Genomic DNA, 27,346 nt, shown 5'->3' on the forward strand with positions numbered 1-27,346 from the left:
TCGTATGTCTCTAATTATCAAAGCAAATTATACAACAGATCAGCGCCATTATACTGACGATGAGAATAGCTTAGTAAAGTCGTTTCTATACTGTACTCTTGGCGACAGGTTATATAAAATGGGCCCACTAGTGTAACGAATATCTCAGGACATTCAGATATTTTATAATACGACCCTAGGGTAGACCTAGGCTCAAGGTCAAATGTTTTTTTTCTAATTGTAAGTAAAAAAGTTGTTGAGTAGGTGATATATTTCAAGGCACAAAACCTGACTCACTGATATAAAGGTGTGACAGCTTAAATAAGTTAGAAAAAATAGTCGACGGTAAGAGGTTCAAAAAACATATATTTTTAATTTTAGTCAAATAACTACACTATTATTATACTGTTATGATAAAAACGTCATCGCCATTCAAACGGACGCACGTCTTCCTGCTGTCATCTGTCATTTCATGTTTGTCCCATGACGTCTTTCCGCTACGAGGAAAAGCGCATGCGCGGTAGAACCCTTAGGACGCCTGCGCGACTACCCTCTGAATATAATCGATAGTGCAGTACAGACAACAGCCTGTTGGGTTAAACATATTTTTGCGTGTTAATATTAAAATACACGGTTTCCTGAGTTCTCGTTGTATCTAAAGCTACAAGGTGTCGTTGTCAACTAACGTCCTTCAAAAGGCACTCACGATGAATATCCTGACACCCCAAGACGGACCAGATATTTCACCCATTGATTCCGGTAAGTGATACTGAAGTATTTTTAACGTGATAAAAAAAAATAATCTTAATTTTATTTTTAATTAATACAAAATGATTAATAATTCCGTTTTATGGCAACATTGGTTAAAATGCGATGAAAATATCTAAAAAATATCAATTTTCATGATGATGCGCAATTGATATTATTCTGCTTCTGGAAAAACATGACTATTTCAAAAGCTGTTTAACAATGAAAATGAACGTATTGCGAAACTATATTCTAAAACGAACTGTCAAATTATATTTTGAATATCTTTTTTCAGCATAAATCAATTGTTAAGTTTAATTAAATATATGCTTATATTTAACTTTTACGAAATCCTAGATCGATGACGTTTCTAGAGATAGTTATACTATTATACATCTCAATATAATTAGAGAGAAGAATTATATATTATATGTGGGTGGTCAATCTGCGTCATTACAAAGAATATCGGCTTAGCCCATTTATATCGGATTTATCAATATCAGATTTCTACTTTATATAACTGATTTAACGGAGGTGACTTGAGATTATTTGAATGTAAAACGATCTTTATTTATTATATTTGCCATGCTTTTATAATCGCGTATTATCGTGTAGTAATCTCATGGTATATCTATTATTGTTTGCAAGTGATAGGCTTATCATTAAGATAATTTCAAGTGTCCCCATATCACATCGCATATCAGATCAATTACAGCTCTTGAAATATGTGTTAACATACAAGTTATGATAATAAACTTTAAAAAGTATACAATAATATGTACCTAAGGTAGAAAGATCCTGTAATTTTTTACAATTATATAACTGGTATTGATTTATATATTTATTATAAGCAAACATTTCCGTACATATATATTTTTATTTAAGAAATATAAGTATTATGGAATCGTATGGGTACAAATACAATATAGCCATTTTTCTTATGTTGTGATCTTATTTATATTCTGTGTGTCATTTTAAAACTATGAATGAAATTTTAAAGTAATAATTTAAAAAAAAAAAACTTTATGTCTAAAATTAGGGCAACATTATATGATACATATAAATTGAAAAAAGCATAACAGCAGATCATCAAAAGCTAGCTATCTCGTTCTGGTTTACTCGTGACGAATATAATTTATAATATAATATAATATACATAGTAATCAATTATTGTTAGTCTAGTCTTAGGGGAAATAGAAAACAAAGTTACATGAACTAGATTGCTTTTTGTTTATCGGTAATATACAAAACACTATTAAAATACATGATGTAGATATACGTTTCGTCTCTTAACATGAAAAGATTAAATCCAGTGTAGTTGGCAACGCTGAGCCAAATGTATTTGTCTAAAATTGAAATATTTTCCGTTTGTTCGTCATGAATAATGTCTGCAACAAAATCGATAATATTTCTATGACCTCCGTAAACACACTTGTGAGTCATATATTTGTATGACGGACAGTTTCAAATGTTTAAAAAATATTTAATAGTTTACTAGTAAAAAAAATTTTGTTTATATATGTAGCTACGTGTGCCGATTACAATGTGAAAAAGAAAAAAAAAACATTGAAAAAACTAAAATATATTTGTGTTTTGTTTAATATTAATTTACACAATAATAGTAATTTTACAGAATAAAAAAAAAAATTCGTTAAATCCACACGATAAAATATTTAAGAATGACGTTAAAATTGGTATACTGTTAATATTCATTTATATAATAATACGAGCGGCTTAACGGCTATGCTCGTGTCATGATTCAAAATTGTTGAATACTAATTTCCAATGTTCTTTTTACAAAAATGAAGGATTGTCATACAAACTTTAGTATCCTTTATCATTACCACCCATTATCTCAAGGGTTATTTTTTTAAAACCTACTCCAGTAGTGTGGGCTGTGCGATGATATGCCAGTAGACAGTTATTCTTTTATAATTCAGAAGATAATGTTGTATTAGATTTATTTTTAATTTCCATCCGATTATTATTTTTAATGCATATAAACAATTTAAATTACAAACCAATTTAGTAGTAAAATGGTGTCGTCTGCTCACTTTTTGTACAACTCTATCTAGGGCAGCTCCTTTATAATTATTATATAACTATTATTTCCCTTATGTTAACATAGATACTAAAAGAATATACTGCAAATTGCAATAACGTTGATCGTACTAAAGTATTTTTTTATAAATGAAATACATACAGCTACATGGTCGTCTGTTCTTAAGGTAACTTAATGCGTGTGTTGTAGTAAATGTATATTTTTGATTAAATACATCATATTTATATATATAATACACTCAGACTCGGGGCCGGAATTGAGCCCGCAACCCGGAGCGACAGGCAGATTCACTGTCAACTAGGCCGATGGGCTAGTTAGATAGATATATCATATTTTAGACTCCAAATCTAACCGATATCCTAGTTTGGTACCATATGAATATAAATATATATGCACCTTTTTGTTCGTACTGTGCATTCGCGTATCGTCCATCCGATTTTTCACAACACAACAATCCGATGTACGATACACGTGAAGGATTATTTTATAATACCATCAACGTACAATAGGTGGCGTGCGAGTCGTAAAAAATGCTTACGGAAAATAAGAGGCTTTTACCTAGTTTTTTAAAAATATCATCATTTTTACTTTTTTTTTTTATAGAATATGAAGGCGGACGAGCATATGGGCCACCTGATGGTAAGTGGTCACCAACGCCCATAGACATTGGCATTGTAAGAAATGTTAACCATCGCTTACACCACCAATGCGCCACCAACCTTGGGAACTAAGATGTTATGTCCCTTGTGCCTGTAATTAATCTGTCTAAAATTGAATGGAATTGGCTGAATTTTACGTCATCCGCTGTTATTGACCAATGACAACTCAGATTAAACTAACTAGTATCTTGACCAGAGTTTCAGAAACAGGCAATTGAAGATTTTGGTAGATTTTTCTCTTAACGTAGATTGATTTTTCTCACTCTAATTATAATGAATAAAGACATTTCATTAGCTTGTTCGTGTCCTGCAAACTTTTTTATAACATTGAAAGAAAAATACTTAGGAAGATTTTTACGGCCCTCTGCCCCACGTTGATACGCTTTGTATAAAACATCTTTACTCTTACTTTATTGAAAACTAGTTTTCTCCTGCGTTTTTGGTTGAAGTTTAATATGAATTATGTATAGATAACACGCAGTAAGTAAGTTTATTCACTGGTGACTCATTTATACGTCTGGGCCCCGAAAGTTTTTGGGTTTTTCCATCGATAAATTCGTACAATCATTTTGGAGTCTGGAAGTTAACAGTGATTCCAATTCCGTGCCCCGGAAAGCACGTTAAGCCTGAACCTTCGTTCTTGTCAAATTTCTCGTTCCATAGTATTATGGGATTAAGGGAATAGAGAATGCACTTGGGTGTACACACACTTGTGCACTATAATAAGACATACCGAGCGTATGACCAGTCTCCCTTGAATGGTTACGTTCCCGAAATGGGTAAATGTAATAACACACAAAAGTGTTCATCTAACAAGTTCCTATTAAAAATGAAACTATTGATCTATGATATGTATTCATAACTATGAAAATTTAAGCTGAAATATATATATTAGATAGATAGCCGTCCTCCACAGGGCCGTCTGAAATAGGACACGTGAGGCCCCCACCTCACGCATCCACGGCCCCAGGGTTACGCCCTATCTTTTAAGCGCCGGGCGTCTGGGCTATGGGAGGGCCGAGACGACGCCGTCGTCGTCTCCGCCGAGCAGGATCGGCCCTTTTCCGTTCCCGTTCCGCCGTCTCCTTCTGAACCATGACGGTCTCACAGAAGGAGGCTACGGCCCTCCACGCCGATTCCCTGCGAAGCATCGCCGACATGATTGCTCGCAGGGACAGGTCTTGTCCGACTTCACGGACCAGGATCTCCCTCTCCGCACTCCTCGCGGGGCACACCTCCAACGTATGCTGAGCGGTGTCCCGGTCCGCGCCGCAGTGGTGACACATCGCCGTCGATTCGCGCCCGATCTTACACAGGTATTCTCCAAAACAACCGTGACCGGTTATTACCTGCGTAAGTCGAAAGGTGACTCGTCGCTTTCGTCTCATCCAGGCTTCGAAGGCTGGCAAGATCACTCCAACGACGCGTTTGCGTGCGTACCTTTCTTCACAGAGACGGTCGCGCCACGTCGCAAGAGCCCTCCGGTGTTCCTGCCGTTTCAACGCCTCTAGCGCACTCGACGTGGGCGCGCTTTCACTGTTCTGGCGGAGGGTGCGGGTCTGTTGGTAGACCCTCGCATCCATATCCGCCAGAATATCCAAGGGCAGAAAGCGCGCTAGGACGGTTGCCGCCTCCTAGGATATCGTGCGATATCCCCGCACTATGCGGATGGCCACTCTCCGCTGCGAACTTTGGATCTTAGTCCTGCATCGGCGGACGCCCGATAGTCTGTGAGACCAAACGGGTGCCCTGTAGAGGGCCATCGATCGCACGACACCGGCATAGAGACGGCGAACTTCCTCCATCGGTCCCCCGAGATTAGGCAGCACTCTGTGCATGGCACCCGCTACCTTCTCGATCCGGGGGGCTAGGCGCTCGAAGCCCAAGCGACCATCCAGTGTGAGGCCCAGGTATTTCATGTACCTAGCCACCTGGACGTATGAGTCACCAACGCGGACGTGCGAGTCAGGCGGTTCCCTGCTCCTTGGCAGTTTATGGAACCATAGCGCATATATAATACGTCCCTATAACAACCTTACAAGTCTGACATTTAACCTTAAATAATAATAATAGAGGTCAGCTGGAGCGTTCGAGGAATATCGACTGACAGATTTGTGATTTGAAATGTAGGTATCAACAGAAATAAATAAATTCAAAATTCCTCTTATTATTTTCATATGGCTATTTGCGAGTAACCAGTCATTTTCTTAAATTAAGAAAGATGTTAAGCCTTGTTCTGCACCTCTTCTTGGTTGTATCGGTTTTCCATCGGATTATGTTGCTCACACAATTTCGCACTATAATACGAGTATGTCTCACGCAGTTGGCTAGATTTCCTTGAATGGCCGCCGTGCACAAAACGGTTACAAGGACATCATCGCTATCAATATTTTTTTTATTATTTTCTTTATTTATCTTAAGAAATATATTAAATTGATGTTTTTAGTTTAAATCCCTAAAAGTTCTTTAAGAATAATCATTGATTGATGACACAATGGTACTATAATTAAACTTGGAAGCCAATAAAATGCTTAAAATATTTTATTAGTTGGTTTGGTTTCAATCGTTCCAAACGCACAACAAAGTAAGTAAGTATGAATATAAGAGCCTTTAAATGTCCCACTGCTGGGCTAAGGCATCCCCTTTGCAAGGAGATGGTTTTGAGCCTATACTGTCTGTTGCGGGATACATGTGGCAGATTTTCCGCCACACGTAGGACACCTGCCTAACGATAAATACAAATTAAGCACATATAATTTCAGTGTTGCTCGAGGGTTTGTTCTCGTAATCATCGAATAAGAATTTCAAGATCGTATACGTATTGTAATTGCTGGTCGATCAGATACATAATAGGTAAATTTTATTGAAATTTGTATCGTATATTTTCTTTTCTTTGTGAGTAGTCTGTTGTTTAACAAATATAATTACGGAATATAATTTAGATAATTTTCAAGGTAAGCTATGTTAATGAGTTAAACAAAATAAAAATGAGTTTCCATGCGTGTCAATGGTAATCTATTTTATTATTTTTAATACATATATTACACTAGTTTCCGTCCGTAGCTTAACCTGTGAATGAGGTAGGTAGGTAGGTGTTAGAGGTAGGTATCTATTATCTTTTTCGGTATCCCTGACATCGTGTTTGCTACATTTCATGATCGATTTTTTTGCAAACTGAACCGTTTGATTTTATTTTTGCTAGCTTGAGTATTTTGAACTAGGAATTTATATTGATATATGAAATTTATGCGTAACGATATGAAGCATAATTTTTACAATAACAGTGGAAATTCGTTACATAAAACGAGGCTAAGTTGTAAGGAAACTAATTAGTAAGACTTCTTGTTTAACATGTTAATCTGCCTCTGTGATGATTAATATTTTTTTTTTTACTTGATTTATTTTTAAGGTTTTTTATATGTACTTGTCTTGACTTTGTAAATTGCATTATATAATATAAATAGAAAGACGGGCAAGCAAATGTGTATTTCATTAGTGACAAATGCTTGTAGATAATTGATATGCTGTCAATTATGGCGGCTATATTTTTTTCAACTGTCTATGGCAACCAGCTCTCCCACAATCATCCTTCAAACCTGAATTAAGCAATCAAGCAGTTAGATAGGTGTTTGGGGTAAAATATAATTAGCGTTGTTTTTAATTTAATTTAAAATTGGCTTAAAAATATAATCTAATAAGTTATCGATTTTACTGTAGAAACTGTTTTACAAAGTCATTACACACACACAATGTTGAAATCATACAAAGATAAATTATTTTTTGTAACACATTCATTTATCTTAAGGATTTTTGTATGTAATTAGTACATGAACAATACTTGCCAAGCCTTAAGAAAACTCTGATATAATAAAATTGTATTTCGTATGAAATTGATAGTGCTCCTAAAATATCTCTTCAACGACAATGTATGGAAAGCTGTTTTCGGCGAGTTGATCGGTACGTCAGCGCATTATATGTTATCCGGCTTTCTCATTAATTTTCATGCAAGGTTGAGTGCACACGGCGACAGGCTTAAATGGTATACTTATACGATTACATAAAATCGATTCCTGGTAATTCTATCGACTAAAGTTAAATCGTTTTAAAGTCAAATAAATTTAATGGAAATAATTGTGATTTTATCTTCTAGTGTCTAATAATCCCACGGCTGGGCAAATGCCTCTTATCCCATTATAATTAAAAAGAAGGAATATATATAATTATTTAATATTGAAATTTTGCTTCACTTCCTAAGCGCTACGGCGTAGAGTCGTAGAGGTGAGAAATAATTGTATTTTATACAATAGTATCTTACTAATTATACGAAATAGCGTTTGCTTGTATAATAAGCATAAAGTACATTATAAATAATACGTATTATATATAAAATTGTATAAAAAAGAAAAGTTATTTTTACATATCTTCGCATGAATGGTCCTTCACTGCTGCCCACACACAGCGTTAAAATGTATCGAGCTGCTTTTACTTTGTCATAAAGTAATTTTATTAAGTAACAAATGCTTTCTAAGAAATATGTGATGATAATAAAATCAAGTAAAGTAAAATAAGAGTCTCCTACCTTTTAAGGAGAATGTTTAATGCTGCTGCTCCATTGCGGGCTTATTAACACATTAATGTGTTAGAATTTCATTCGAAAGACGCAGGTTTCCTAGAATTGTTAGTCACTGCCAAATATTTATAAGCACATATCAAGCGCATAAAAATAATCAGTTGTGCATTTTTAATAATTTCTTTGGTCAATATCGACGTATTATTTCAACTGGATGAACGTGACTTAACCATGCATTTTTCTATTAAAATCATCATTATATATATAATTAAAGCTTTAGAATTTCACAATTTTATAATTTTGTTAGAAACACCCCATGCGCGAACCCTTAAGAAAAGGGAGTAGGCGCTGTGTAGGCGTAATTTTTGTTATTTTTTTTTTCTTTAGTTCCGATTAACACCAATTACTAATAAATAAACAAATAGGTATATATACTTATATGATTATTTGAAGGTAAACAATTATATACATTTTTAAATATATAATAAAACAGTTATAGTCCGCAGTTGTGTTGCAATATTTTTTTTGGCAAGTAATTATCCAATAGCGCGTCACTTACTACAAATTAAAATAGTATAAAATAACAATATTGTATTAATTATCAATGTTGTACTTACTATACAAGAGACTTGCGAACAATATCCTGTCCCTTTGGCCAGAATAAATGACCCGGCAACTTGGATTGCCGGGAAAAATAAGCCCGGGTAAGTAAGATGTCTTCCTCGCCCATACCGGGACTGACTGTAAGTTTAAGAAGAAACGACACTCACTCGTAAGAACCAACAACTACAATACATCCCTTTCACTTGAACAATAGGAGATATATTTCCTATTGTATATATTAATTTTGATATGTAAGGAACAATAAATATTAATAAAAAATGAGTACTTACGAAGTAACGTTAGTCGTTACGTAATATGAAACGTGGGCTATTAATTTATTTGCAGACGTAAGAGGATTAAGGGATTTATTCCCGAGCGCTTTCCATCCATTACTATGATTGCTAATGGAGTGACACAGGTACCTTCTATATATTGTAAAAAAATCTGTGACATTTAAAATACCTTGAATTTGAATTTATTAAGAGATTAGGTTTATCTACAATTTATTAATGAGCATATACGTATATATCCATTAATATCATACATCTACCTATTGTAGATGATTTAGTTTTGAAAAGAGCTATGCGTATTGCGAGAAATATATTCAACAAACGTATAATGTAATAGTATAAAAGCGAAATACCACTGACTGACTCTACACTAGATCTCCGAAACTATACGCCCGATTAATTTGAAATTTTGCACTACGACCCCGTCCGCGATATAGAAGCTCGTTAAGAAAGATTTTTACGGTAATCGTATCCAAAAGAAAATTTCCATCATCTGAAATTTGGAAAATATATAAATATAAATTAAAAAAATTAGCTTAGTAAAGTTGGGACGGGCAGCTAGTAATGGATATTTTAGTAGTAAGCCAAGATACACTGGGCTCATTACTCTGATTTTTTCATAGGATTCCCTACATTTATTATTTTGGTAAGGTAGAGACTCAAAATGTCATGACTCGATATTATCAAAATTTTAGTAATTTTATTACTAAAAATCATCGAATAATCGATTTATTAACATTCAATAACAATTTTCTAAATTATTTTTAAATGCGAAATTTTTAAACGATTAACCCTTTAAATTGGTTGTAATAGATTTATGTCGTGAAATGAAATATTAAAATCGGCTAAAAAATTATTGCTTCGTTGTAGGTCTGAAGGAATATTTTCAGGTTACTTATTCGAATAAAATCAATGTTTTACTTGCAAGATAAAAAAACTTCAACGTAATTTGAAAGGATTATAATTTTAAAACAAAGAAGTGTTTTAATTAAAAAATCCTTCAAGAAAGTAGAGGTCGGTCATATGACGCAAATTTGTGTTACACAATATATTTACCCGCAGACGTCCTTACCCGCCGTCTTCTATTAAATTTTATTGTTTGTCGTAAATTTCGTTTCATTTACAAAACAAGTAACTTTACAATTACTATGTTATACAACTTTTAACTGTATACTTTTGTTTTATTTAAATATCGAAACATTTAGTTCACTTTTAAGTATTTATTATAAACGGAGGGCATTAAACTTACATTAAGTTACTGCAAATAGGTGTGACTAATAGGTGTGCTCAAAAATGTTTCTGCTTAATGCTTATTCCACACAAGATTGTTTAATTAATAGCCGTGAAATGTACATGCATATATACATTATAAAATTATGTAAATAAAAAATATAATTAATTTATTAATAAAAAATGTTTTTTTTTGCCATTATTACATGGCAATATATTAAAAATTTAATGTATATATTATGTATATATTCAGAAATATATATTTTTTTCTTTTTGTTTTAATTAAACGAGTTATTTGTAGGCGGCGACGATTTGTACAATCATTATTTTTAAATTGTTGTTTCGAATTTACATATTTAATTATTCAGCTAAGGCGTGATACCGTCAAAAATTATTCCAATCAGGACATAGCGTGTTCATTTTTAAAATAATTATTTTATATATGTAACTCCACATTTAGATAAGCGTTATATTGTAAAACATCTAAAACGCGCTTTCTTTATAATGGAGAAACTTTCTTATATAATTGTTATAATAACTCATTCATTGTCTTACACTTATTATATTAGCTCATAAATATTAATAAATAGGAAGTATATATAACTATACATAATCTCGTCAACTTTTACGATAAATTATTACGTCCACGAAGTGATCTTGATAAGATGAAACACTTACTAGGAGTCCCTACTTAGAGAGACGATTGATAGTGAAGTTGACGGAGGTCGCCTTGAGCCGAACGACTGGTGAAACATTTATTTATAGAGTGATTATTTCCTATAAAGACGTATATATCTTTAAATTATACATTGTTTGATTTATTACATATAGGAGTGTTATAAATACATAGATAATAGTGATATTTTTTTACTCGGTGGTGGGGTTCTGTGCAAGCTTATCTGGGTAGGTACCACCAACTCATCACATACTCTATAGACAAACAGTAATTAAAAGCATTGTTGTGTTCCAGTTTGAAGTGTTAGTGAGCCAGTACGACAGGCAAGGGAGATTTTAGTTCTCAAGGTTGGTGGCGCATTGGCGATGTAAGGAATAGTTAATATTTCTTACACCGCCATTGTCTATGGACGGTGGTGATCACCTTCAATTAGGTGACCCAGTAATTTAAGTATCAGCATACCTATATAATAATTTTAAAAAAGACTTATTTCTCCAATGACAGTGAAATTAATGTAACAATTGTAGTATAATTCACGTAATTATAGGTATGTAGGAATGTGAAAATACAAAGATATATTTTTTGACTTGCCTTCATACTAAGTATTATACTATTAAAAATTAGACGGTCATTTAAGTTAATAATAGACAACATATTAAAAATTTCGATTACACGCAAGTTTTTATGCATCAACATACTCATACATACACATGCTAGCTTAATTTAATTTATGTTACGTGTGCCGTTTGTACTTAGCTAACGCATATAAGGACGTAAAGAGCTATCATCTTAAGGGTCCTTAAAAAGTTTTATTTGCAAACTGTGTGTGTATTTTTTGCTTTTGCTTACCAAGTTTATAAATACGTTACAATCTATACTTATATATAAAGCTGAAGAGTATGTTTGTTTGTATGAAATATTTGAAAAAAAGGTTATATGGGTAGGAAAAAATAAAGAAATAAGACCTTAAATTAACATATTCCATGTGTTTCGCTAATAGCTTTACTGTATTATGCACTACAAACCGTTCTTGATTAATATGTCTTTATTTATAATACATCATTATTCCACCTCAATATATCCACTTTAATTTTACTTCCATAGTAACGATAACAACTTCGTTTGCATTTATAACGCATTTTTTTCATTATAATAAAGAATATCATATATTAAAGATCTTGATCAAAGATCTTGATCTTGATGAATTTTGATATTGAGTCACCACGATGGTGACTCAATATCAAAATTGTTTATTTATCTTTACTCATTTTGCGTTTGGAATAGACAGTTCGCCACCCCACACTACACCAAAGTATGTCCCACGGGGATGGGGCATTAATGGTCAACGCGGGTAAAGGCTCACGGAGCAGCAATTGCTTGAATATTATATTTGAAATAAATAAAAATTGTCATCGATGTTATGACAAGTATAGATTGAACTCGTTATAAGAATAAATAAAATCTTCCCTCAGCTATTTTTAAGAATAGACATATGAGATGTAACACGTGACGCGGTTAATGAATAATTTAGTTCTATACGAGGCTTTAGCGTGGAGACTTTTTATTATTCGTGGCACATCTTTCTTTTTCCAAAAACGTCCTTTGCCTTTAGTTATTAAATTTTTTGTTTTTATTAAAAAAATGATACGACGATGTCATTATATTTTGGAAACTTATAAATTTCAAAGAATATTATATGCTGATTACTGATGTTGATGTCCTCCTGACCGATTTCGGCCGCGAAGTGTATCTCAAGAGAGATAAGCCGGACATAGTGTAAAAGTGTACGCTTAAATACAAATGCACTCTCTATTCCCTTGCTCTCAAAATCCGAACAGCTTTATACGCTACCATTTTTTAAAGATTAAAGGGCGGCTACTGAGAAGCTTTTCAGAAAAACCCAATATTTTTATGGGACCAACCCGAGGTTTGAATCTGCGGCCTATCTATCCACTAAACTAACGGGGCGATTATATACATGACGGCGGCAGCGGTGGCTGAGCGATAGAGCTGTCTTCTTCTAAATTCGGTGGTACGGGGTCCATCACGATATTGTATCAATAATAACCTAATGTAGGTATAACAAGGATTTATTGTTACAGATCACAATACACAAGTATAATTAGGTACTAAATAGGTAAACCGACAGTTTCGCCTTGGAGGTGTGGACTGGTCGGTTTCTCAAACGCAACCCTCCATTTCTCGAATGCAAGTGTTTTTATAAACAGTCACCCCACTCCCCAACACGACTCTGTCCACGTGACTTCAACAACGAAAGAAGTCACCGCGTTTACCCGTTACTACTATAACTACTACTTTTAATTAAAAATATTCTTTTTCCACGACATACATATTATAGAAAATACCTTGATAAAGTTTACATAAGATACATCAATATGTGTATATTAATCGTGTTTATTAATTTTCTATATGTAATACGTTTCATGGTTCAGTAGATAATTTGATTGTACATAACTATCTCATAAACATATAATCAGTACACAAAAGTAGTTAATGAGCGTCTTTCCTGTTCGCAGAATATCTATCCTATGCGGCGGCAGCTTAAGGGTTTAATTAATTTTGTAATATGATTCAAAAGGGCTTGTAAAAGCGTACTGCAAGAAAATGTATTTTAATTTTTACAAGGAGAATGTTCTGTAAATTAAAAAATGTGTTCATTTATCAAATTTGCTATAAAAGTTTTATCTAGATAAGTTCATTTGATAAATTTGATTTACAGAATATTAAATTACAAGGCAAAATAATTAATTATTCTTTTTCTTCAAATATTTCATTTATTCTCTATGCTTAATTAACCGACACTTGTTTGTTTTCTTAAATGTCTATCTAGTATTTATACCACCACGCTCCTTTATTTCGCAGTGAATTTGTAGATATATATCTTCTATTTCTATATACATATATGTATAAGAAGACACACTATCTTACCTCACCTCACTTTACTGTCTGACTAATAACTTAAGCTTGACTTTAAACACGTCAAAACAATAAATATATTCATATTGGGATTCGATGAAGCTCTCACGCAATCCCAATAACATTCTTTTATTTCAGTTTTTAATATAAATAACCTTTATATTAAAAGGTCAATCTAAAATATTCGCAAAAAATACGCTCTACTTGGTTTACATATAATTAGATTAGAATTTATTTTTGATACGACTTACTCAACATATAATAATCTTATTACACACAATCTTTTTCTTGTGCGCTGGAGTGTAAATTGCGTAACAAGTAATAAGTCAAAAACGGCTTATTATATATACCAAATTATGCATATGTATATATTTTGACGGTATTTAATATTTACTTTGCTTTTATGAACTTAACTCATTATTTATTTTGGAATTGTTTTTCATTCTAGCGTAAACACTATTCTGTATTTTAAAGTTTATAATAAGGGCTTTAATTTATTAATTTTTTATACAGCAACAAATCATTTTGTTCTCCATAATCATACATATTTTGGTGAGCGACTAAATTTCTATTAACTTATAAAATTATATTTTCTTATTTGTATTTGGTAAGATTAAAAATAAATAAATATACTTTATTGCCAAATTCAAAAAGTATAAACTATATACCAGCCAACCTTAGGAAGGAATTTTAGGAAGTAAACTAAGATTAGGTATTAAAGTGCAGTCACTAAGTGGTAGGGCTATGTGCGAACCCGTCTGGGTAAGTACCACCCAGTCATCAGATATTCTATTGCGGAATAGCATTAAGGCGATGGAAGAGATGCTTTATATTTCTTACATGTCTGTGAGCGGTGGTGACTATTTACCTTCACGTGGTACAACCTTATACAATAATAGAAGTACTAATTAAAAAATAATTTAGCATATAGAAATCAAGGTAGCTTTATTACACCGACGTAGGTAAGTATATGAAAAGCGTTTGAGAAGCTGATATTAAAAATATGTACTGATCATATTGAATTACATACAATGGTGGTGTTTCATATTTTTGAATATATAATAAATGTGAGCGATAACATGTATATAGCACAATAGGCTGTCATTAGATTAGGGGTGGTCTAGGGAGGCCCTGACTATTACAATAAAATCAATAGGCTTTAGGCAGCCATCATAAATCGCTGTATCATAGTCACATACTATTATATTACAAAAAACTGATTGTTATCAAACGAAATCACGAGTTACTTATATTTGTTTTAAAGACTTTTAGTAATATTAAGAGTATATAAAATTAACGCTTTAAAGTGTTTTACCTTATTGGTTCATCAGTTAACAATCCTTTATATATATAATCCGGTCTGTTACAGATAATTCCTCGATAGAAAACTCGATTTTTTTAAGAGATTCAACTTGCGCTCTTGAAATCTGAGGCCGTATAAGCTATCTACTGCTAGACCAATGAGTTGACCACTCAAGCAGATAATACTTAATTGTAAGAAAAAACGCACGTTTTTATTATTAAAGTGGATAAAAATGGTCTCAAGCGTAATTCTTTTTTATTATTTTTATAGTATAGGTACTAGGTAGGCAGACGAGCATATGGGTCGCCCGTCTTATTTATAAACGTTAATTAGCGGCTGTTTATTTAAATATAAAAAAATAGAATAAAAAATATAGAATTCTCTCATTCTGTCATTATTGATTTGACATTCGAAAGAAAAAAAAACAATTTTAATAAACCGTTAAAAAATCATAATTAAGCATGTCAAATGGAAATATCTTGAACAATATCAAATGAGCACTGAAAATTGTATAAGGACTTGGTAACCTTCATACTAATATTTACATTTGTACCCCCGTATATAAACATTGCCTGGTTCTGCAACTGTGCACAATATGTTCCGACCTAATTCTATTCCAGTTCAATTATTCAGATTATGAATTCAATTTCATTCATGTTACAGAATTGTATTTCGTAGCAGTATTTCTTTACTCGGCCGCATGTCTCTTTGATAAATAAAGGTCCCTCTGGGTGAGAGCCCGGCTTTAGTTCAATTTTGGAGACAGTACAGCTCGTCGTTCTACTGGAGTTTTGCGTCGGAACTTTTATGGATTTACCGAATTTTTTAGCCAAGAAAATATATTTGACATACATTTATTTTCTTTCCATTACTTTGGAGAATTTTCATTATAAATGTGTCTCAGTGTTTTATAAAACATTAGCTACACGTCCCAACTTCGCACGGATAGAATAAGAGTCAACAAGAAGCTTTAAAGTGTTCTGAAATCTAATAATATAATTAAGAAAATAGAATAACGTTTGGAGTTATGAGTTTTAAGCTGTAGGTACTTTTAATTAAACTAAGAATTAAGATCTGGCCCTGACATTGAAGTTAATGAATTAACGCTAGATTTTTCTTTATTTTTTTCAACCGCCTATGATTTTCTGCCCCCGACTTCTTACTTCCGATTTTGTGAATGTAGGTCACATTTTCTTTTGTGATTAAAGTCACAAATATCGCCGAGTGAATGCGGAGTTAAACTATGTATAAATATAAACCTATATAAAATAGTGTTGTAAGTAACCAATTAAAAAAGTATATACAAATTAAATTACATAGTTAAACCAAAGCACGTTCGCTTAGGCTGTGGAGATTAAATAATTAAATAACATAAAAAAGTAGATTTATAATAATTTTATTAATTAAGAGTATAATGTGGTTTATTTCATTAAGATTTATTTTTAATAAAATAAAAAAGAAAACATTTTATTTATTAACAATAGAGGTATAGAAGATCTTCTGTAGGAAGTTATAAAATAAATAAAATAAATAAGCAAATAGATTTTTTTTCGATATATTTAACTTTGTGATTTTTTACATTATCATTATATTATAAAATCTTTCTTGATTTTATGTACATGTGTTATTAAACTGTTTTAATAATAAACGTTTTTTATCGTTTAAAACAAAGCGAGTAAAGTTTTTAGTACAAGGATGTCTTGAGCTTGTTCTAAATTACTTCTGACCTAAAATTTAGTTTTCTTTACAACATTTAAAGAGCCTTTTCTAGAAAATGACTGTAAAAGCCTTTTTACCTTAATTAGACTTCATTTTTTTAATAAAACATTGACCATTTTAAAATAAGAAAATTGTATTTTTTAATAAAATTTAACAGTTCAAATTACTCATTTTTTAGAAATGTTTATATAAATTGGATAGTATCTTTGTTGTTATTATCATTTTTACATTTAAATATTTTAATTAAATTTGATGGATTTGAATGAAAATGATAAGCTTAATTAAAGAAAAAAAATTTGAAACGCATAACTTTTCATATTTTGAAATAAACAGATGTAGGTACATCTGTTTGTTGATGATGTTGTTGTAACCAATGGAGGAGATTAGAGGCCTCGTTGACCTAATATTACTGAATTATATAAAATATTCTATATCGGTCCATATTGCATTCGATTCCACATGTAACACTAGGTCAAGAGACTTGAACCCAGACTGAATCGATAAATCTTAGAGGCTGGTAACACTTCACAATTTTGAAAACTTTTATTGTTCTTTGGCGCTAACAAACACGAGTGAAATATTTTTCGTTTTTTTTTTTCAATTACGTTTTATTACTCGAGTTTATTACCATTGTCCAGGTGTGTGGTGGCCACCTACCAATTCCACCGTCAAAAAGTAATAGGTACTTTCTATCGCTGTATTCAGATTTGAAGGTTAGCGAGCCAGTGTAATTACAGATACTAAGAATAATATCTTAAATCCCACGGTGGGTCCGGCATTCATGATGCAAAAGTGGTTTTTTACTTCAATTGTGTTTGGGTGGAAGTAAGCACACCACATACAGTCCGATGCATAACAGTAACTCGACTAACTTTCTAAAATGATTTTGAAATAAGTCCCATTGATAAAAAGATATAAAGTAATAACGTATATATGTGTAGAAAAAAAAAGACCAAACATCTATTGCATATTATATGCTACACTTAGTCTATTTGGCCACATAACTGGGCCGTTTGTGGCGACAGAAACTTTACAATGGTTAAACTTAGACTTAACCATTTCCTGTGGTTTACTTATATACATTTATTCATTGTTGAAACTAATTTCATTGTATGGAATGTGTGAAATTGCACTAATGGGTTATTTATACAATAAATTTGAGTTAATAAATAATTCATCTCGTGTTCAGCGCTATATTCTGACGTCGTGATACCTTTTCCTTGACATTTACGGTATGCCATTTTATTTCTTTAAAAAACTTTCGTTAATTCACTCAATTAATTCAAGATAAAAGTAGCATCCGTTTTAATAAATAACATTAATGTTCAATTATAAAGACTGAATTTCCACCAAGATTACTCAAGGTCACTCAGAGCCATAATCCGAGACGCTTTGGGCAACTCTGCCAAGCCAGCCCCTAGCTCAACAGCAATCTCATATTATGTCCTCGGGGTAAAAGCTATCGTTATCAATTTAAAAAATAAACGTTAATCGTAACGTCCCACTGCTTGGCAAAGTTCTCTTCTCCTCTTGAAGAGAAGGTTTGCAGATTATTCGATCACGCAGATAAAATAGTTTTACATATAGAAGAATTGAAATGGTTTCGACACGCAGGTTTTCTCACGATGTTTTGCTTCATCGGACCACGAGATAAATTATAAACAGAAATTGACCAAATGAAAACTCAATGTTGCTACACAATGTTTGAGCATTATCCACGTTAAATTTCTAAACTGCTAAAAGTCCTATATAATACGAACTATCGCACTCCTACGAAAAATATCTTTAGCAAAAAACTATAAATAAAACTAATTTATAAATAAAAAACATGCTTGTTAATTCGTAAAATATTTGCAAACACCACACATTCACAAATCACCTTTCAACCTAAAATCCATTCTCATAATAACTCAACATAAAATCGAATTACCCAAATTCCGAATTAAGCGTGGCACAAAAACTATATTATTTGAAAGGAGCACAGCTTTACAATTAATTACCAAAAGACGTTATAAATGCAAATTCAATAAATATATTCAAAAAAAGATTAAAAAGTTATTTACTGGCACAAAATTTGTAAGTTATGGTATTATAATATATATATATATATATATATATATATATATTTATTTTTAGCTTTATACTATATTTTTGGCTTTATACTTAATGGTATTTCCTAAGTTAAAGTGGACTTTGTTCTTTTTTAGGAAAAAATGTCTTAAGCGCTAAACCCTAATGATTAACTTGTCTTCTTTTAGCAGGTGAATGGCACAGTGCGACTTTTTGGGTGCTGGTTGTTGGTGCGTCAGCCCTGGTCGCGGCGGCACTAGCTATCTTCGCTTGTTGGATTACACGGCGTCGTTCCACGCTCGCTCATAAGCTTGGTAATTATATTTATAAAACATATATTCAAAGAAAACTATAATGTTTCGATTACAGGGCTAATAATCGTCCAGTGGCTATAAATATTATAGGAATGTGTGTATTTAGTAAATGATATAATTCGAATACCACAGAGCGATGAATAAGAAATGTTATAAGCAGTATTCAATTATTTTTCCTAAACTTGCTGGTTAGTTCTTGCTTATATACATTTTATATATAATTGTAAATGTAAATTATTATGATGTAATTTTTTTTGAATAAATTGATATATTAATTAATATTTTTTATTATATATTTTTATTAAGGTTATTTATTCGTTATTACGACAAATTAACACCCTTAGGGGGAAAACGAGGCCCGGACAAGGCGCTAGTATTCCAGCCCCCACGCCGTGCCACCGCTGTGCGATCCCCGGGATCTGCCACGCACTACCTGCGCAAATCTCCATCGCCTACTGCCGCCGCACCACCGCCTACTGCGTCACCACCGCAGCCTCAACCCCCGACTAACCCGGTAATTGTCGAATTGATTTATTTCTATTAACCGTTGCAAAGGAAGTCTTTCAAAGTTCTCTTCTAAATATTTTAGTAACAATATATTACGTAACTAAACTGGGCATTCATTATTAAATATATAAAGCTGCCATACTGAATTTTACCAATTCTTTTTAATCGCAATAGATAGTTATCTATAGCGATAAAAAGAATTATATATATTTTACAATTAATTGTGACTTACTTTATTAAGAAATATTTTCTTAGTACAGAATATTGATAAGATTCTTAAATCTTTGGGTAGGTACCAAATAAAACTCGCGACTAACAATTTAGTTTATATTTATTTTGATTTATCATAAAACATTTATTAAATAAATGCGAGCATGTCTCGCTTACCGAGCACGTTTATATATATTCTTAATCTACATAAAAAGGAGAAAACAATTTATTTGTGAATTCATTTGAGACCTTTATTGATGCTGAACTTTGAGTTATTACATTATTTTGCTTTTCATCATTATTAACAGCTTTAAAGAGCGTTTTTTTTTGGTAACTACCTCGTTGGTCCAGTGACTTTATGTAAGGCGACAGACCCGGAGGTTCAATTCCTAGGTCGGGCCAATAAAAAGTTTTGAGATTTTCTGTCAGAAAATTGTCAGTAACAGCTCGGAGTCTGGAAGTTGGAAGTGTGTACACTCCTGTGCCTCGGAAAGCACATAAAGCCGTTGGCTCTGCGCTTAAACTCTTTTCGGTCTTATCAGATTGACATCCCATCAAATTATGAAAGATAGAAAATAGAGAGTGCACCTGTGTTTGCGCACACACTTCTGCATTATATATCTCCTGCCCAGTTGGCTATTCTCTCTTGAGATTGACCACCGTGACCAAAATCATTAATATTATAAATATGTAGGATTTTAGAGCACTATGAAGCTAACTGATTTCGGGCACTATGTATATTAAATTTAAGTCAATACATGTGTTTAAGAAAAATGCCATATTTAGGTTTACACGAATATCCTATAAATGTTTCAAAAACCTTTTTGAGGGATCCTATTAAACAATATAACAAAACAAGTTCTCACATAGCTCATATTTTATACATGTTCGTGTAGCCATCCGGTGGCAACAGTCCGCATACCCCGACAGCTCCCGAGCCCGCACCGTTGAGCAAGGAGCTTGCTGATGCCAACGCCACTGAGAAACCCAAGCCAATTGAACCTGAAACGAATGACGGCAAGCTTGGCGACCTGCACTTTAAACTGCGGTAAGTACATAAGGAAAAGATTTTCAACAAAACTCAGTCGAAAGATCTGAAATACAACAAACAGTTCCTTAAATTTTCTGTGATTTATTTAATAGCAGTTTCCGTCGAATTCGAAAGCGTTGTTTTAAATATTTTAGTACAGTTTCGCGTTTTGTTGAATGTTGTTCCAGTTGATTGACAACTGTAAATAATTACATTTTAAATAAATAAACAAAGGATTTTATCGTGTTCTCAAAAACTTTTAGCGAAAGTTTAATTTCTGAGCCAAATGTATTCAGTCTCGAAATTATTTACATTAAAGCCTGCAATAAATACAAATACAAATAAAAAATAAAAATAGTTACTGTACAAATCGAGACCGCGTGGAATGATGGCAAGAATGCTAGCAGCCTTTCCCCTTTGGATCGCAATTCGGAATCTCTGGGCGAAAAATGAACCAGTCCTCCTGTCACCAGTAGACGGGTGTAATATTTTTGATGAAAGTTTTATTACTCCAAGGTCCCAAGCTTTTCGTCTCGAAATTAAATGAATTAAAATACATTTTACTATTTATCGATCGATATACATAATTAATACAAATGTTTTCCCTGAGTTATACTCGTAATTTGAAGTTTCATCAGATTAGTCAATTTATCAAATGTATCAACAAACCATATAGATAAATATTGTTTGTAATTCAAAATTTCCATAAAATAGAAATATCTATACTAATATATTAAGCTTAAGAGTTTGATTGGTTGATCCCGCTAATTTCAGGAACTAATTCAAATTGAAAAAATCTTCTTTCGTTGGATAGCCCATAGAAAATTGATTCCTTTTGAGAGCTACAGTTGCGTGCGCTGCGTAAACGGTTAAAGTTACGCAACAATCAGGTATGACGGATTTCTTCCTCTTAAAAGAAAACCGTGTGTCATCCGCGTTCGGCGAGACCTATCTACTGCTTATGATCTCAAGGAAGTATATAAGTTACTTTTTTTTGAGTGAAAACTACGTTTTTATATAAATTATTTGTCTTCTTATATAATTATAATATAAATAGGAAAAATTATGAAAGTTATGTAACTACAAATACAATTTAAATGTAATTTTCTTGATTTTCTTAATCATTTTAAAGCGTGGGCGTAGACGAGGTATAATTACGATGAATAGCGTTTATTTAGTTTGTTCGCAATACTTCTTAGAAGCCATTATTTTAATACTTTGATCTTGAAAGACAACAAAGTTAATTAATTGCTTTCTATTTTCAAAATTAAATCAATTATTTCAGGTTTGCTACAATCAACTTTTTAACGTTACATTATAGAAACATAAGGAATGAGTATCATTTTAATAAGGACATCATTAATAAGGACAACCGGGGTGGCGATGTGGTTAAAATATGAGAACTTTAACTTGAAGTTTTGGGTCAAGACTGGACAAGCAACAATCTCTTTATCATGTTATAATTGCATTTTATTCGTCTCTTTTTCAAAAACACACAAAACGGAATCAAAGCTTAGTATCGGAAATATTCTAATACATGTTTCTAAATCCCTCATATCTCAGTGAACTTTGTGAAGCAAAGATTTGCCAAGCTGTCAATTACGGCTGGGAAATTAACTTTATTACTAACAACAACATTTACTGTAGTATCTAATATTATTTCTAAATTTCAAATTGTTATTGTAATAATAACTATATTTTAATATTTTTTCCCTTTTTTTTATTATTATTTAAGTATGGCAACTTTTACCCTTATCTACATTTGTATTCTGTTAATTTCTAGGTATTACTGTATGTCATGTTGCTAAATAAATATTTTATAGTTACACTAAGACGTACATATAAAGATCTATTCAGCAGTCAGTCATGTTTTATAGGAAAGGGGGAGGCAATAACAGAGTCTGTAAGTTTGAGTTAAGAAATATTTAATGAGAGTTCCCGTCTAGCTGTGTCTAGTACGTCGCATGAAACATTCATGGCCTCTTACCGACGACGTCGTCGTTTCTTTGAACATGTGCACTTTTGTAACAGAATTTTAAACACACTGGCATAATTTTTTTTAACCGTTTTTAAGAACTTGATTTATGAATTTAATTTTCAATTTTCGTTGTCTGTCCAATAAAAAAGGAAACATTATGATCGCCCTGTAACGTTTGACATTGCAATGCAGGTTCACATTGTGTAGCAAGTTTGAAATAATTTATGATAGCGAAGTCTGACATAAGTAAGCTGCAAAGTAAAATTTTTTTTTTTAAGGCAAACATCTCAACTATTGGGTATTTATTACTTGAGCGACAACATTATTTTTTTTAATATTTGCAAAAGTAATTTATAGTGTTGCAATAATACCAATAGCTAGTTATGAATCCTTAATAACTACCAACCTTACTTATAAACGTTTTTAGCGGGTGGCCAGTTAAACAATACTCTATCTTCTTCATTCGAATGTCAAATCAATAATCACAGACAAGGATAAATCAGGTTTTTAACTCAAGTCGCTAATCAACGTTTATAAGAAAGGATAATGTAGTTTATTTCAATCATATTAAAATTGTATCTTTATAACGTAAACACACATAATACATGTATTTGATTGGCTAAGAATTAAAATTATACATATTTTTAAATTTGGATGCCGTTGCCATGTCTTTGGAGTAGATGATAAAACGTATGAATCGATTACATTTGTGGGCGTCATTATAACGTTTGGAAAATGTACATATCATACGAAAACCTTTGGCATTCGTTTAATAAAATTTACTCAATATTGAAAATGATATTCGAATCGTTTAAATTCTTTACCATAATGTCTAATTTCCTTGCAAATTTAATGGTTGGTTGAACGTTCTATAAATACGCAGAAATATCAATAATTCTGTCAAGTATCAAAGCTGAAACACGCCGACGACATTTGCGTACAATGTGAACCACAAAATCAATAACGCATGTACTAGCTTTGTATTAACCACAGGCTATTTCACGCCCTCCCACCCCCCGAGGGGGATTGCTAACAGATTTATCAATAGTTATCCTCCTCATCACTAATTGTGTTTGTCTGTTGTACACAATGTCGTTTGTAGATAATATATATTTTCTATAAATGTATACTCCTCGCGGTTTTTTTATGAACTGCAATTTTAATAACTATCTATGCCGGCATCGGATCAAATGGGCTTTGCTGTAAATATATTATTGCTCATTAAACTAAATTGACTAGAAATATTAAAAATTGTCTTATTTTCATAGAAGCAGTTCAGATACTTTAATAAGGGATGTTGGCCGGATTTTTTTAATGCAATATTCACACCGTATTGTACTAACTCAAGTTTAGTTTAGACACTTATCGAATAGTGCAATACTTTTTAAACGATGTGCTTGATTTCTCCTGCGGACATAATGCAGTTTTTCCTTGTAATCTGCTTCTTAACTTGTTTTAGCTTTTTCACTAATCCATATTTCGGATTTGGCTATGTAAACCCACCCCAAACAAAAAGTTAGTATAATATGTAATCTTTATGGGTATACGAATCTTCTACATAAACTTTAAGTGCTTGTAGGCTTTTATTGTAATAAAATTTAATAATTATATTTTACTTAAATATGAATAAAAACTATAGATGATTAAACAATACAAATATTTCACATTTGAAATTTGATAAGCAATTACCTTGAACTCGCACCCTTACCCTATCTTAAAAGTTAAATTAGGGTTTATTCTCCAATTTTAAAATTGTAAAACTAACAACCTGTGATTGCCTGGGCTGAGGTCTCCTGTCCTTTTTGAGGTTACTCCATCTGTCATAGGCAGGTTAACGAGGTTTTCCTTCACCGCCGAGCACGAGATGAATAAACAAAATTAAGCACAAGAAAATTCAGTAGTGCTTTCCTGGGTTTAAATACGGAATCATCGGTTAAGATTTTTTTCTTCTAACCACTGGGCCATCACGGGCAATTTATATATTTATTAATCAATATAATTTGGCTTTTTGTAAGTTCGTTTTTTCAGAATATGATTATAAGACAACAGAGAATCAAAATGAACAATATATATATATCTATCATTACTAATATTAATAGGAAGTAAATTTATATAAACAGGCTTACTCGTAGATATGAACCATCCAAGGTTTTGCCAACAATCGAAGTGACAAGTAAAATAAAAAAATGGAATCCACGCTAGCCACCCAGCGCCAGAATGTCGCAAGTCTAACGCTTTTCTTATTTCGTAAGCCAATGAACACTTAGTACTTCTGTAATAATACAGCTGATTATGTATAGATAGATAGTTGGCAGATTATTTAAAAAAAAAAAAAAACAAAAAGTTTTATACGTCAAGATGATATAAAAGTAAACAGTAGTAAAAGTTTAACTGATACAAAATGATAGCCATCGGAACGGTCGTGTAATAAAGATGTGCGGTTTTACAGCTGTGACGGTGGGCTTCACGACCGTAAACTCGTAACATGTTCTCTATTTATCCTACATTATGTAATACTAGAGTTAAATACTCGACTTTTATTAAACTTATATTGAATGATATTAAAAAACACATTGTACTTTTTTTATTATAAATTGTAACAGCGGGCAAAGTGAACGTCGCTAATATAAAACAATGTTTATTCAAGATTTGCTATTGAAACGCGACGGGTGTTTCGACGTTCATTTATAAAAACATGGCAGCTTAATAACAAAACCTTATCTTTCGTTCAGTCCATTTTTATATTAAAATAATGTAGAGCTTAGTCTGTTATTTATTTTAAGATAATTTTTAATATAAGATCTATTATAATTTTCTTAATTGGATTAAAATTATCTTGCCTGGGAGGCTTAGCGCGGGTCTGTCTGCGATCAATCTGGAGAATATTTTTATTCTACAACCTCTATAATGAAGTTACTTACGATGGTATATGGTCATCTTTATCCTATTATTTATTACATTATTTATATATTATATAATGTCTTCAACTTTGTGAATGACCAACTTGGAATTAATATCGTTAAGAGATCAATACATTGTATTGCTATATAATAGTTTGCAGAGCTGGTTAGAGAAGAGAGGAACATAACATATTGTATTCATACAAATACCCGTGAATACCTGGTGTTCCATAATGTAGATGTAATGTGTCGGCTATGTAAATATTGATTAATACAATCTTCTTCGCAGATATGAAAATGAGAAGAGCGCTCTTGTTGTGTCAGTGGTCTCCTGCCAGGGCTTGCCTGGTCGCGAGCCAGCTGGACCAGACCCCTATGTTAAGCTGCAGCTTTTACCGGACAAACAGCATAAAGTAAAGACAAGGTAGGGTTTTTCATCTCAGTTGTACACATTACATTTTCACGTTTTATTTAATTATAAAAACTGTTTTCATACAACATTATATTTATAAAAAAAATAATTTCTTTTAAAAATGGTTTAAAATTTTCATTTACTACAATTACGAAAATATCAAAACTTATATAATTTAGCATAATGAGATCGTTTCGTAAAATATTATTTGCCTGTATGAATGTCTAGTAAAATTCTACGTTTATTCTTTTAATTTTAATGTAATTATAAGTATAGACAAATTGTAATTATTACTATAAACTATAAAATCCTTATCCTTACCGTATTTTTCTTTTTTTATAATCAATAAAATAACGACTAAGTATAACGCTCGTTAAATTTGCGGTATAGAGTTGTACGGAAGACACGTTGCCCGGTGTACGACGAAGACTTCACTTTCTACGGCATCGCTCCCCACCAGCTCGCTGCAATTACTCTGCATTTCGTTGTCTTGAGCTTTGACAGGTAATTTAATTGTATCGCACTCGCTTGTAGTCTGATCGTACACTTCGATATTTTGATGTTCATATATGTAATACAAAACAGTAGTTCCGTCACTCATTTATTCAAGTTGATCCCTACACTACAATGTGTTCCAGATAAATAATAACAATGATTTGGACTACATTCCCCAAGCATGCTCTTTTTATTGATAAGTGATCAATGAAACAATTGATATTAGTTTAATAGTAGAGTAATCAAATAACAGTACATAAATTATGCCATTATATATTGAATATGTTTGATATTTGAATTATTACTAAAGAAATAAATGATTTACAGATTATAATAATGTTTTCCGTTCGTAGATATTCCCGCGATGAGATAATCGGTGAAGTGGTGTCGCCTCTGTCCACTCTGCAGCTGCACAGTGGCGAAGCTACCGCCCTTTGCCGCGAGATACAACCACGGAGCTTAAAGGTAGTTAACGCATTTTATACTGATATTGAATTAGGATAGAAATACTACACTCTGCACCCTTGGCTACAATTAATAATACAACCTTTGTGGAAATAAATAAAGTATTGACTGACGATATGTAACACACATAAATAATGTGATGTTTCTTTAGAGTTAGAGATCGTAAAGTGAGTCAAGGGCTATAAAGATA

At 32.3% G+C, this 27,346-nt stretch overlaps 1 protein-coding gene across 2 annotated transcripts in view; it reads left to right on the forward strand.

The window, feature by feature from the left end:
• Positions 1–556: 556 nt before the first annotated feature.
• The window catches only part of LOC126773256 (synaptotagmin-4), a 31,074-nt gene continuing 4,284 nt past the window's right edge, over positions 557–27,346 (forward strand). Inside the window, exons 1-7 of one of the 2 annotated variants that reach the window (XM_050494071.1) lie at positions 557–738; positions 19,034–19,159; positions 19,504–19,673; positions 20,773–20,924; positions 26,074–26,208; positions 26,587–26,700; positions 27,045–27,156. In XM_050494071.1, coding sequence (XP_050350028.1) covers positions 687–738; positions 19,034–19,159; positions 19,504–19,673; positions 20,773–20,924; positions 26,074–26,208; positions 26,587–26,700; positions 27,045–27,156 — 861 coding nt within the window. In that variant the 5' untranslated portion in view covers positions 557–686. The remainder of the gene's footprint in view (positions 739–19,033; positions 19,160–19,503; positions 19,674–20,772; positions 20,925–26,073; positions 26,209–26,586; positions 26,701–27,044; positions 27,157–27,346) is intronic. The other variant, XM_050494072.1, reaches the window with a different exon arrangement.

The sequence above is a fragment of the Nymphalis io genome, chromosome 14, assembly GCF_905147045.1.
Source record: "Nymphalis io chromosome 14, ilAglIoxx1.1, whole genome shotgun sequence".
Taxonomy (NCBI): Eukaryota; Metazoa; Arthropoda; class Insecta; order Lepidoptera; family Nymphalidae; genus Nymphalis; species Nymphalis io.